This window comes from Neodiprion pinetum, chromosome 5 (genome assembly GCF_021155775.2).
Source record: "Neodiprion pinetum isolate iyNeoPine1 chromosome 5, iyNeoPine1.2, whole genome shotgun sequence".
Lineage (NCBI taxonomy): Eukaryota > Metazoa > Arthropoda > Insecta > Hymenoptera > Diprionidae > Neodiprion > Neodiprion pinetum.
The window spans coordinates 24,500,426-24,512,971 of record NC_060236.1 but is presented as its reverse complement, the minus strand read 5'-3'; the positions used below and the strand labels follow the sequence as shown (position 1 = coordinate 24,512,971).

At 42.5% G+C, this 12,546-nt stretch overlaps 1 protein-coding gene across 5 annotated transcripts in view; it reads right to left on the bottom strand.

The window, feature by feature from the left end:
• The window catches only part of Sema2a (Semaphorin 2a), a 418,382-nt gene that overhangs the window by 146,168 nt on the left and 259,668 nt on the right, over positions 1–12,546 (bottom strand). For all 5 annotated transcript variants that reach the window (XR_011177160.1, XR_011177159.1, XR_011177161.1 and 2 more), the window contains 3 exons: positions 6,332–6,394; positions 4,866–4,973; positions 2,271–2,541 (listed from right to left, as the gene is read on the bottom strand). Coding sequence is in view for 2 of the 5 variants with exons in the window: in XM_046624922.2 (XP_046480878.1) it covers positions 2,271–2,541; positions 4,866–4,973; positions 6,332–6,394 (442 nt within the window). In the remaining 3 variants the exon portion in view is untranslated. The remainder of the gene's footprint in view (positions 1–2,270; positions 2,542–4,865; positions 4,974–6,331; positions 6,395–12,546) is intronic.

Sequence of the window (12,546 nt, the reverse complement as noted above, 5' to 3'; positions counted from 1 at the left end):
TAAACAGCGGTTGGCTGAAATTCAATATCATTCGGACTAGATTCGGACAAAAGCAACTCGTCCTCCACGAGGTGGTGTGTGTGGTGATGCGGTAACTGAGAATAACGATCGCGTATTTCCCGAGGAAAATGTTCACTGTTGAGAGGGCCGCCGGTTTGCGGTTTCTGTAATCTGCAGCCGAGAACTCGGTGTCGCTGCACCGCACTGCGCCGGTTTTAGGCGAAATTCTGGCGCTAGTTGACGGTGGACTCTCTAATCTTCCTCACAGCCCAACGGTTGGACCGATTGTCTTACTTCAGGCAGAGGAAGTTATATCATGCGAGTACTGTCTCGATTTAGTGCCATCCATGCTTCCAGCGCTTTCGGAGTTTCTATTGAACAACGAGAGGGCCGCGGGGGCCAGAGGATTGCGGTTTTCGTTGGTATCGAGCCTGGCGCCGAGTCCCCGACTCGTCGTCGAGGCTTCTCTTCTCATTTTGAAAGAGATAATTTAATTAGAATGCAAAGTTCACCCTCCCGTCTTGACTACCGCTCGAAGGATTCCTTTCAAAATTAATCAGACGTCGCGCACTTAAATTCCGCCCTCGGAAACCCCAGGATATCGCTTTTATTTCGATCCCGAGACCCTCTTTGAAATATCGTCTACCGAATTTCGAGACCACGTGAATTCAATTGTCGACTTTGACTTCCCACTTTATGTCACTTTTCCTCGTACCCTCTCTTTCCGTTGCAGCACCGTCTTTAAACCCTAATTTTTTCACTCCTACGAGTACAAGCTTCGGCAGTAAAAAACCGCGAATGAATTTGTCTCTCCGACAGGCGTAACTGAACTGTACACTGCGATTCTAAATCCTGGAATTCACGTAGCTCAGATGCACCATTTGTGGCCACCTTTGTAAACTCTGTATTTCTCAACATGACTTTGATTCGTGGCTAAAATCTGACATTGAGTAAGTTTTGGACACAAGTTTTAATTCCCGGTACACTCCATTGTTTTGACACAAGTGTCTACATAAATAGATCAAAGCACTGGGTCAAACGATAACCCAAACTATCGCTAAGGTGACCAAAACCTGCATATTTAACCTACTTTGGAATACTTCGATACCTGATTTGTTTGATTGTCATTTTAAACCTTGTATCAATTGTCATCTGACCGTACTTGAGGGTTGGATACGAGAACGATGTTTTATAATCTGGCGACGTTGTATTTTACATTTACACGGTGCTTTACTTCGCACTGTTCGTGCTTGTAATTCACTGGTAATGCGAAAACAAACAGTGTGAACCACGGTAAAAACGAACTTTGAAGAGAAGTTTATTCCGCAACTTTTTTGCAATTTCCACTTCCTCCCCTCACTCTGCGAATCTCTTGTCGCATCAGCCGGTTATTCTGCCTCTCTTTCCCTATCGTTCTCCGTCCTCTGACTCGGGCCGGGGAATCACATCAGTCTTCATTGTATGTACTTTAGACTTGACGACGGGCACGTGAACCCATCCGTCTCTCGACTCTCTCTCGTATTTAATCAACGCTTTTACTAATAGACAAACTCAATATAGAATGGCCCTTGATGTTAACACGAGAGGCGCGAGGGTGTCGGCAGTAGGGAGAGTCTGGCTTTAAATTAAACGGCGAAACAAATAGCTAATCATGGGTCCTCTGCGCGTGTTTCACGAAGGGTTCGGCGGGCACCGCGTGACGTGCTGCGGGATGCTGAGATCTCCCGCCTAGTATTCGAGAGGGACGGTGCTTTTCAAAGATTCAAATCGCGCTACTTCAGGCTTGTCATCGGGAGTTGATACCAACGCCAATGAACTCCGAGCTTCAAGCTCAACGACTCGCTAATTAATTAGGCAGGACGATACCGTCGCCCGATAAGAACTTTGGGAACAAATTCACCCAATCGCTATAAAACTTTGGGACACTTTATTCCTCGCTTGGAACCTTAACGAATGTCAGAACGAATGGCAGGGAGAAGTACATCGTTTCTGTCTTGCCAAACTTGCTTTGAAGCTGCTTGTTTCGACACGAGGTCATCGAGTCTCATTGTCAGCGAGCTTTCGGTTGCCCGGACGTAGCAAAGTAACGCCCGTTCTTCGCGCTGATGTTGAATCCCGATCTAGGCACCAAGCCTCACAAGCCGAGCACATTAGCCTCTGGGAAGTCGATACTGTCTCGAAAATTAATTGAACCAAATCCACGTGTAAATCGCAGGTACTTCGGATGAAATTAAAACGTGGGATTAATGACGAGGAGCAACGTTACTTACTGTCCAACCATTTCGAATCGTATTTCAGGGTCCGTTTGAAGCTGAACTCCTTTCGTCCGGTGGTCAGGTTGTACAAATCAGTCCGGAAAATGACCGTGTCGGCTTTTGTAAACTCGGCGTTCGTTCCGGAGTAGAGAGCTGGGAGTTCGCCAGGATTTCCCTTCTCCACCCAAACGGCTGTCGAGTTGTCCGCAGGATCGTACGGGCATTTTGCTATCCCCATACCAACACCTGGCACAAACTCGTGCCGCGGTAGATGCGTCAGATTGCTCTGAAATTTTAAAACATTCATTTTCGAGCTTCCGCTCGTCTCACTCTCCGCGCACCCGTGCCAGTTACTTTCATGCGTCGTTACAGCTTTTCAGATTTCGCAGAGTGCTTTCGGTAAGATACTCAAAGGTGTGTTCTGCCTTGTTATTACACAAATTTTCGCTGGTAGTCTCGGTTTTACTCGGATTCACGACGGTTAATTCAGAACTAGATATGTCATTCGCAATAATTTAATTCGATTTTGCACAAGGTGAGCGGACTTTGACGGAATTATAAAGACATTTCAGTTCTTACTACATTTTTAGATCGCTAGTTATAAACTCGGATTTAAGATGGCTTACGAAAATGGTGATAGCTCAGTAAAATACAGTCAGATATAAGTATGAATACCCAAATCTTAAATGGATTCTTGGAACACAGTTTCCAAAAATGGTATCGAAGTTAAAAAATTTCAACACATTTCCTTGATATTCTTGTCTATTTGACAAAGTATTCTAGAATTTGAATAGAGCCAGGCTCTCCACGATTTTAGGGACCTAAGATTTTGAAGTAAGATGTATTCGAATTACCTGTAATTTTGATTGATACTAAAGATTTACACTATTATTGACTATTGTGAACTTTCCCTCGCGTACTTAAGTTCATATTGGTGCATTTGGGTACAACATGAGTTTCACTAGCAGGAAATCAGAAGAAAGTCATCGATCTATTCTCGTAAAGGATCAAACTCGAATACCCGCCTGTACACCGAGAGAAATTTCTGGTGTCGTTACTTTACAGTCATCAACCATTTAAACTCTTTAATACCTAATTAAGAAATACAGTTTTAGGTACAACACGAAAATAAGTTTTCATCGCCGGTACGTGTTACCATTTTGTTTTATTACGGTCAGTAATTATACTAATATTTTCTTGAAACTGTCGCGATCATTTGATGTTAATGTAGTAATGAATTGATACTGAGAAACTGTGGTAAACTAAACGTATAGGCAAACAGATCGAACGTTACGATATCGAGAAAACTTGTTATCGACAGCCATAATCCCACGAAATATTTACTTGTGTCTGGTTTTCTTGCGATTCTAACAACATTTGAAACGATTCCACTAGAACATTGCAGCATGTTCGAAAAAGGTAACGGATCGACTCGGAAATTGACACGGGTAGACCAATCTATACACGTGCCTGTGGGCTTGAGATATCGAACCGAACGCTACCGAGCGTCCATCAATAGTTGGTTAACTGAAATCAATCGAATACATCGAATCAGTGTTTAAAGGCCGAGCCCAGGGACCGGCTGCCCGGCATTAATCTCTCCCGGTCGAGTAGCAGGCCTGCGAAAGCAGGGTTGGAGAGCACACAACCCTTGAAATTGGAGTAGCTGACTAATACATCGTTCGATTACAACGGATAACTATGGCAATAGGCGAGCTGGGCGCGTATCGGCGGGGCTCGATTCGCGGAGGCGAATCTATAGCGCCAAGGCGATGTCGTCTACTCGGCAACAACCCCGTTATACGTGCGCGTGCATACCGACACGAAAACGAGGAGGTGCAGGTGAGACACGTAGAACCCGGCCCATAAATCGACCCGGGATCTTTTGACCAGAGCTATTATACGACGTAATGACGTGAAATTTGCCTAAGAAGATTACGGAAGACACAAGCACCCCGAAAACCCACTTAAACGAGGCTCCTCGGTCCTTCTACCAACAAGAACACTCTACTGTACTCTGGAGGATAATAATTTTCAACGTAGTGAGTAAAAATCTTTTTCTGGGAGGGGAAGCTTCTCGTTCTATTATACCTTAGATGGAACAATGCTTGGATGATTGGGGATACCCGTTATTTCCTGTACTCAGAGAAATTTTTTAGTTTTGCTCACCGCTCAGTCTTTGACTATCTTCATTTTTTACCAAAATCGAAAAATATAGTTCTAGGTAGAAAATGAAAATTAGTTTTCTAGCTGTTACCGGAAAGTCTAGTATCCGTTGCTATTCTTTCACCGTTACTATATTTTCTTGCAACTGTTGCGAAAATTTAATGCTTGTGCAACGATAAATTAACGTTGAAGCCTTATTTAACTAAAAAAGTAGAGTAAACCTCAGAAACTGATTGTGCGTTGCAATTACTAAAAAAGGATCGACGATAGCGCAAAATGGTTAAGCGTACCTCGTTTTTCGTAATTTCAACAGTATTCGAACAGTTCTTTTAACGATACCGGTTTTACTGAATTTTTCTAGTTACTGTAACAAATTAAATATTTCACAGTGCGTCTTAATTTCAGATTTAATAATCTTAAGCGTGCGAAGCTTGCGGTACTTACGTATATCACCCAGTCTTTAGGCGAGTGAGCGTTCGTTCCGCACATGTATAGGCGATTCCCTTCACCCATCGGCTGTATTACTCGGATGTGATTGCGGCAGTCGAAATGCTGGAACAAGTAATGTTTTTTTTTTTTTTGTATAACCATGGGCATCGAAGCAACTAGATTACTAAACAAAAATGCATAAAACGGTTCAACATAGCAATGAAAACGACTATTCGTTTATTTACGGTTATCGACGAGCTATACGATAACATTTGTAATGGAGTAAAAAATTATTTCCCCCTACGCGGCGCAAGCCAACAAATTTGACCTCATACTTTAATGTTGAACGAGAAGAAACGGTACAAAGCGTATAATAATATAATACTAAGCGTGAAATTCAATTCAAAATTGTCATAAAAGTGAATAAAGAAGAATGACAGCGAAGATATCGGGCAGTTATCGTCAAAATGTACGTGATAACTTCAATATAATTATATATATATATATTGAAGGGAGCTCGAATGTCAATACTTGAGTATGCTGTTGAGTGTGCTGTTTTATTTAATCACGTGATTTTATATTTGTTATTTTAAGTGTCGTCGTATATTAATTCTCGATATATAACCTAATCAGGATTGATTTCTTTCACACTTGACAGAGTCTTGTTCACGCACTTCAAAATCGAACTCTCGTCTTCGAGTGTTGTAGGTGTACTGATCCGCTCGGTCCCGTCTATTCTCGATATTTACTTTAAATCGAATACACCGTGACAAACGTTTACAGGTTGATCGTTTGTATAAAAATTTTTATCACGAATTACGGGTAAATGAATATCAATAAATAAATCGCCGTTCGATTTTAGTTACCGATGTGTGCGCGCGTGTTTTAATCAGTTTTTATTTTTTTTATTTCTTTTTTTAAATCTCTTTTACTGTTTACAAAAATATTTATACCCTCGATGATATAAATTTACGTTATATCGGTTGTACAGGCGAGTTTTACCCGTCTAAAACACGCGTTTGCACCTGCGAGGCACGCTGCAGGCTTGATATTCTACACCAGCCAGAGAGGGAAATGCAAATCAATTGGAGTTGGACAGGAGAGCGTGATAATGGAAAAATATTGTGCGCGCATACACGTGCGATGTGTACATTTTAATCACGTGGATGTTTTATTCGCGTTGCCATTTTGCTGCGTTCAATTGGGCGGGCGGAATAAAATCACGCAGGATAAATGAATATCTATGCACAAGCGTACATTATACGTAGATTCACCTTCCCGATGCGCAATCGGTAAACGCGGTAATAGAATATACACTGGTGGTTTTTTCTTTTTTTTTTGGTTTTTTTTTCACTCTGCAACACATAAAAAATGTTGTATACGCGTCCGATTATTTTTTCCTATCAACTTGCTCACGTGTCGAGACACAATTTCCAGAGCAGAAAACATTTTTCAACAACTTTTCTATTCGTTTTACTCACCTCTGACTTTCCTTTCGACACACAATTGGCCACGTTGCTTGGTTCCAGATTCAGAGCGTCTCTCTGTAACAGAAAATCAAAGAATCGTTAACGAACAGCTTCGTCAATGTAAATTGCTTTCGAACAGAACGCGTATTGTTCAAATAAGTGGTCGGGTTAGGAACCGGTTTGTTAGCCGCGTTATACTCAACTTGATCTGTCTGTTTCTACATTATCCAAATTCTGTTCGTAGTTTACCCTATTCGTTCACGAAATTGCGTAAAATAAATTATTCCTACGTTGTTGACTTTTTCCCCGCAGTGCAAATCCTCGTTTTCTGATAAATGAAAATTTCAAACAATTTTCGAACCCTTTGGATGCTGATTCAGTTTTTTCAAGTCTTCTAGGTTTTGAAAAATTAATTTTGTTACTCAAGTTAAAATAACCCAGTTGTTTCCAAATCAAATGTGTGTGATTTGAGCGCGGAGAAAATTCCATAAATTCGATAAATAAATTTTATTTCTTTCTTTGACAAATCGGAACATGATCGGAAGATGATATCACCCGAAACGCATCCCTGAACACAAGAGCAACGATGCTGAAAGTAGCCATCCAATTTCCTTCAGATTCCGTCTGTTTCAAATTTTACCCACGCCTTCAAATGAATCTGATTAATACAAAAATCAATAACCATTAGACTTGAACTTTCGTAGACGCGTCCACTCGATTTCTCTGTTATTTTTTTTTATCGCTCGGACAGCGGATGACTGTCTTTGACTAGCGAAGCGTGATATGCAGGCTCGTCTATGCTCTCCTAGCCCCGGCCAGAGGCGTCTTAGCGCGAGTGGGAAGTACACACTCCATATTTTTCAGCGGTGAAGAGTGCTTGCCGCTCGGCTCGGCTGGCGAGGAGATGAGAGCTCGAAGGTGCGAAGAGGTGCGGGATTTATCAAGGTGGTGGGCTGGGAGAGCGGCAGGACCGCGTTTCCTCACTTCAAACGCAGAGGTGAATAAGGTCAACGACTTACGGCTCGGCTGCGCAAGATGGTTAGGCCAGGAGGTGTATAAGCTGCGAATGCGTTCTCCTCTTCGCTCTTACAAAAACCTAAACGAACCAAGAGAGGAAAGGAGAAGAAGGAGAAGAAGAAGAAGAAGAATAAAACAAGGCGAGTTTAGAAGCGAGCCGAGAAAAGCGCTGTCGGCACCAAATTACCGAATAAAACGAGGCACTCTTCGGCGTCTCGGTGCCATAATTTGCTCTCCGTGAGCCGAGAATAAATGTAACGTGTAATCGACGCGACTCGAGGCACGGCGCGTGTTTTCCTTTATCTTCTTTCGTTATAATTAAGTTCGACGTGTGCGGCGCGGCGTTAATACCGCCGGTGCTTATCATGGAGGTCGAGTGCATACTGGAAAGTAGCGCAGCCCCCTTTTCGCCCGATTCAGTAGAGCCAGCCAGAGCCCCGTTCTCCGCACCTCTTCGCCACGTATAACCCCGTCGTCACCTCGCGGCACTCGAGCACCTCTGCAGGCGCCTACTTCATATTCTGCACACGCCCGTTTCCACCGACCTGCATAGGTTTATCAAAAACTAACGAAGATCGTGTTGATATTAATTCCGATCATAAATTAAACCTGACCCATGCTGTGCTATTTTTATACTTTATTAGTAGGGTTGACCATTCTTGGAAAGTCAGCTGAAGACTTGTTAGAACGGCCGCTCAAATCGTTTCAAGTCATTCGCTTCAACCTCTCAAAGACCGACTGTCGAGTCACTGCAAGGTATACGAAGTTATTCGAAATCGGGTAAAAGAAATTCGTGGTGTTATGCGAAGTTTCTTTCAGATTTTGCAGAATGTATGTGAATTTGAACGAGTTATTTGACATACTTTAGTCACCAGATAGTCACGTATGGTATTCCAAGTACTTCTGGTGAAACTCCCTCATACTCATGAGGTGGTCGCGGTCAGATGAAGTCAATTGAAGTCATTCGAAGTCTTTCGAGTCACCCAAAGTCCGTGTAAAATACTTGTTAAAGCTTCGTAAGGTCATTCGAAGCCTGCAGTGATCTTGAAACTAGGTTCGACATTGCAGACTAGTCGACCTCTTCATTTTCCTGAAGGTTTGAAGTAACCTACGTTTTCTTACTGGGTTCATACGGAAAAAATGAGGTGACCAATTTTTTGTGTAGACTCTCTTCCGAGCCATAATATTCCAAACATCGGTCAACCAGTCACACGTAAATATCAAGACTGATTGAACGTTGCTTATCATATTGCAAGTGAACCACAGAAAAGGTGATACCAAGTTTTCGGTATGCGGTCAAACAGTGTAGGAAAAAGTACATTCGTAGCAAGACCGAATTTAAACGTGAGAGATAGAGTATCTCAAAAGATTTTATTCGTTGACTATTCAGCGAGAAACTAAAATTGGCGTTTATTTATTGTCACACTTGCGATCCAATGCCTCGGTGAAGATAAACATCGGATTACCTCATCGACAAATATATGCACTTCGAAATTTCAACGTAAATTTTTCCGACTGGAATTACCAACGACACGAATTATGCTTCAGGTTTCAATCGATACAAATGTAGCGACGAGAAAAATCTCATCTCCGGTACTAATAGAAGTCGAAAATCAGGAAGCTGCGTCTAACTCTATCCAAGAAACAAATAGGAAAAACAAGTGCATACGAACAAGAATGCCGTTTTATCTCGAGCTGAATCATCTGGACTCAACTACAGCATTCTCACTGTATTAGACCAGGCAGAGCTGCTTCTTCTACTCTTATTGTTAGATGAAATTTAATCAGCGCTTGGTACGCTCCATAGTCGTTCTTTTTTTCTTGTCCAGCGATAATGATCGCCAGGCGGTTGCGGGTACAAGAACACCGTTAAGAGTTACCGAGTAGCGTCGACGAGCGAATGACAACCCCTGATATTTCTCCACGTCATCATCACCTCTGGGAGCTTAATCAAGCCAGCATCTCTACGCTTCGAGCCTTCAGAGCTGAATAGAGATGTCTCAGATCCGGGCAAAAGGAAGGGCGAAGGTGGAAAGGTATAAAGGGAACTTTGTGGGAAAGGGGCGGAGGGACGGGCAGACTCTACGGTGATTACACATGGAGCAGGGCCCCTCTTGTAATCAGTGCGCTTTTTTCTACCGTCAAAGTCTCAGGTGGGTACCTGTGATGCTGGCCCGCAAGCTCACGTTGCGGCTGTCAACTGTTACTTTAGGTTTCGGTTGTCGTCTCATCGTCTCCATTATCCTCGCCACTGGGTTTACGGAGGAGATCGGGGAGGAGCCCTGAAACTTCTTCGGGGTGGGTGTCGAAAAGTAGAGTGGCTGCACAACAGAAGTGTCGGAATGTCGAGTTTTCGGAGAGTCGAAAAAGCAATTCATCAAATTTCGAAACGAAGACAAAAACCGCTCTGCTTCTCGACTCTCGCTCACTTTTTAGATAGTTTTGTTGGTTTCGTGTACGGATAAATATCGGCAGAGGTCAATATTTAATTCTTCCAGGCCTGAATTAACCTTTGACATGAGCATACGTTATAAGGGAGTGAAAAGTTTTGTCTTCTAGGAGTGGCGGCGAGTCGGTTAGGCGCGGCAGGAAGTCATAAACCCCCGTAAATACCATCCACCGAAGTAAACCACTGGAATATTTGACTTCGTCCAAGAGATGCTTTTCACCGTAAAAACTTTATCCCAAACTTCTAAGAGCCGTGATCAATTTATTCACGCTCTGCGTTATAAAAAATTTCATGAATCAAATACGACTCTAGGCACGTAAACGCGTCGCTGAATCCACTTCGCCGGCGATGCCGAGTCTTAGTTACTGGATAAGTCGAAGTTCCTTATCCGTCGCGTATAATGTGCTTGCAATGATTCCGTTACCTTACAGTAGCACGATCATTTTGTCTCATTTCAAGATAAACCGCAGATAGATTTCGACGATCCGATTAGAATGGTAGAAGAACTTTTACTCTAAATCTGCAATTAGTTATAATAGCAAAGAAAAATTGAGTATCTCCTTTTATTATACATATACCAGTTGAAGATCAAAAATAATTATTTAGTATTGCGTTCATGTTGGGTAGCATGGCTAGTAGATTCATGGTCACGTCTTTTGAATATAAGAGAAAAAAGATCATCAGTTTTTGGTACTTGAAAGAAGTCAAAAAATATCTGAATCTGCCACGAGGTCCGTCGGCATTTGTTTTTTTTTTTTTCATTTCCATTTGTTTTGAAGAATGTGGGAGGACGCTTTTCTACTAAACTGATCCACCCATGTTGAACACGGCTATTTTTACGGCAGTGAAGAATCTGTCTGCATAATATCCACTAAACGTTGACTGGCACCGGGGAAAGAGATACAAGTTTGCACACGAGCGGAATATACGTATAAAATCAATGTCATTGTGTCATCCGCGATGGAACGATAGGCCACGCTTTGCGTAGGATATTATCACCCCTCAAGTTGTTTCCCATTCCGTATCTAAGCCTGGAGAAAAAAAAAAGTGCTTTTCACGAAAAGGGCAACGAGGCCAGCTGCGATAAGAAGCCAGGGTGTTTACCGCTTTCGAGGGTGTAACTATTCAGTGGCTGATATAACGTTGGTGCGTTTTAACGAGTGAGGTCGTCGTCTTTGCTTTGGTACCTCGTCAAGGATCGAGATAAAAGAAGGTGGATTAGATTCTTACAAGAGTGTGAAAATCGCGACTGCGTCGCACTGACTAGAAATCGCACCGCACAGCGTGAGGTGGAAATTTAATTCTCGGTACCTAAAAGCGAATAGTGATGATTACCGCAACAGCTCGGGCTGCAGATACCGCCGAGGGCGGTAATGGGTTGGCTTTTAATTACCGGCGAGCCTTCGGTTAGCCGTGGAATTTAATGCTGCCAAGACGGATATCAATCGCCCCTGCTTATTACACCGCTAGTGAGTAGTCGGTCGGACTTATTGGCGGCCAGGAAATTTTTTAAAACTCAAGAGAAGCGAACTGACGAGGGTGAGGGTGGTCCAGGGTACGGGAAATACTTGTATATACCACCACTCGAATCCCTCCACCAGCACTCCGGCTGCCTACCCCATTAATTATTGCCCACTATCGTGGAATCGGGTTTCTCCATTTGCTGGAATAACCGCGGCTACGAATATTGCAAGTGAGATAAACGGTGTTGATCACGGGAGTGTATAATGAAAGCGTCTAGGTGGTAGGGTTGATACGATAAATGATCAGTCATTGGAAATTTCGATACTTTATGCCGCGGGATAGAAAGCGATGATAAGGAAGTGGGATGCTGGAAGTTCGCAGAGTTGAGAATCCTCGCGATGAAAACCACGGAGCGAAACGGTCGTCCCGAAAACTAAAGGGCCGTAAATTCGGGCAACGAGAATTGCGAAGCGTTGGACCCCGGAAACCGAAACTCGCAAACTACTGGACTGATGGACTAGCTACCGAAGTTTTCTCTGCTGGGCCTCTTCCAACGTACCCGACTACGTACCGATGTTCTTAGAAAACACATCCCGCCACTTTCTCGGCCTTCCTCCATTTTGATCCTCTCGTCGTCTCGCTGCTTTATTAAAGAGACTGTAAAGCGTACTCTTGTATTCAAGATACGTTACGAACGTACAGTAGGTAATGCCGGTACACGCCGATTGTCGTTAAGAGAAGAATGAAAAAAAAAAGTGCAGTCAGAGATCAACGTGAGATTTTACTTACCTAGGATAGGAAATTTATAATACCGGGGAATAACTGGTGCAAGTAATTTTCAAATTTTCTCAAATATTTTAGTTTCAGTTTAAGGATGCACAAAATATACAGAATCGAATCAAAATATCATACAACGAAGGTTTAAAAGAGTTCATCGAGTTTAATTCAGGTAGTTGCAACAACATTCCCGTAGAAAAGAGAGATAAAAAACGTGAAAAAATATAAATTTCAACTACATTGGCATAATTGTATTTGTGACTTTGAAGAGATACCGGTATTGAAGTATTTCTATAATGAAAATATCGCATTGTTCGAATGATTCTGATGTATTAAGGTTTATCTTGATCAAAAGTAAATTCTCTACAAATAAACAAACTCATGTTTCCTATTTGACTTCTGAGTTGATCAAATAAACATGATTGGTAAAATCATCGAATGGAATGAACAGTTATCGTATACCTTAATGCGCCTGATTTTTTCACTGTAGAAATGACTCGATAATCGCATCTCTTCAAAG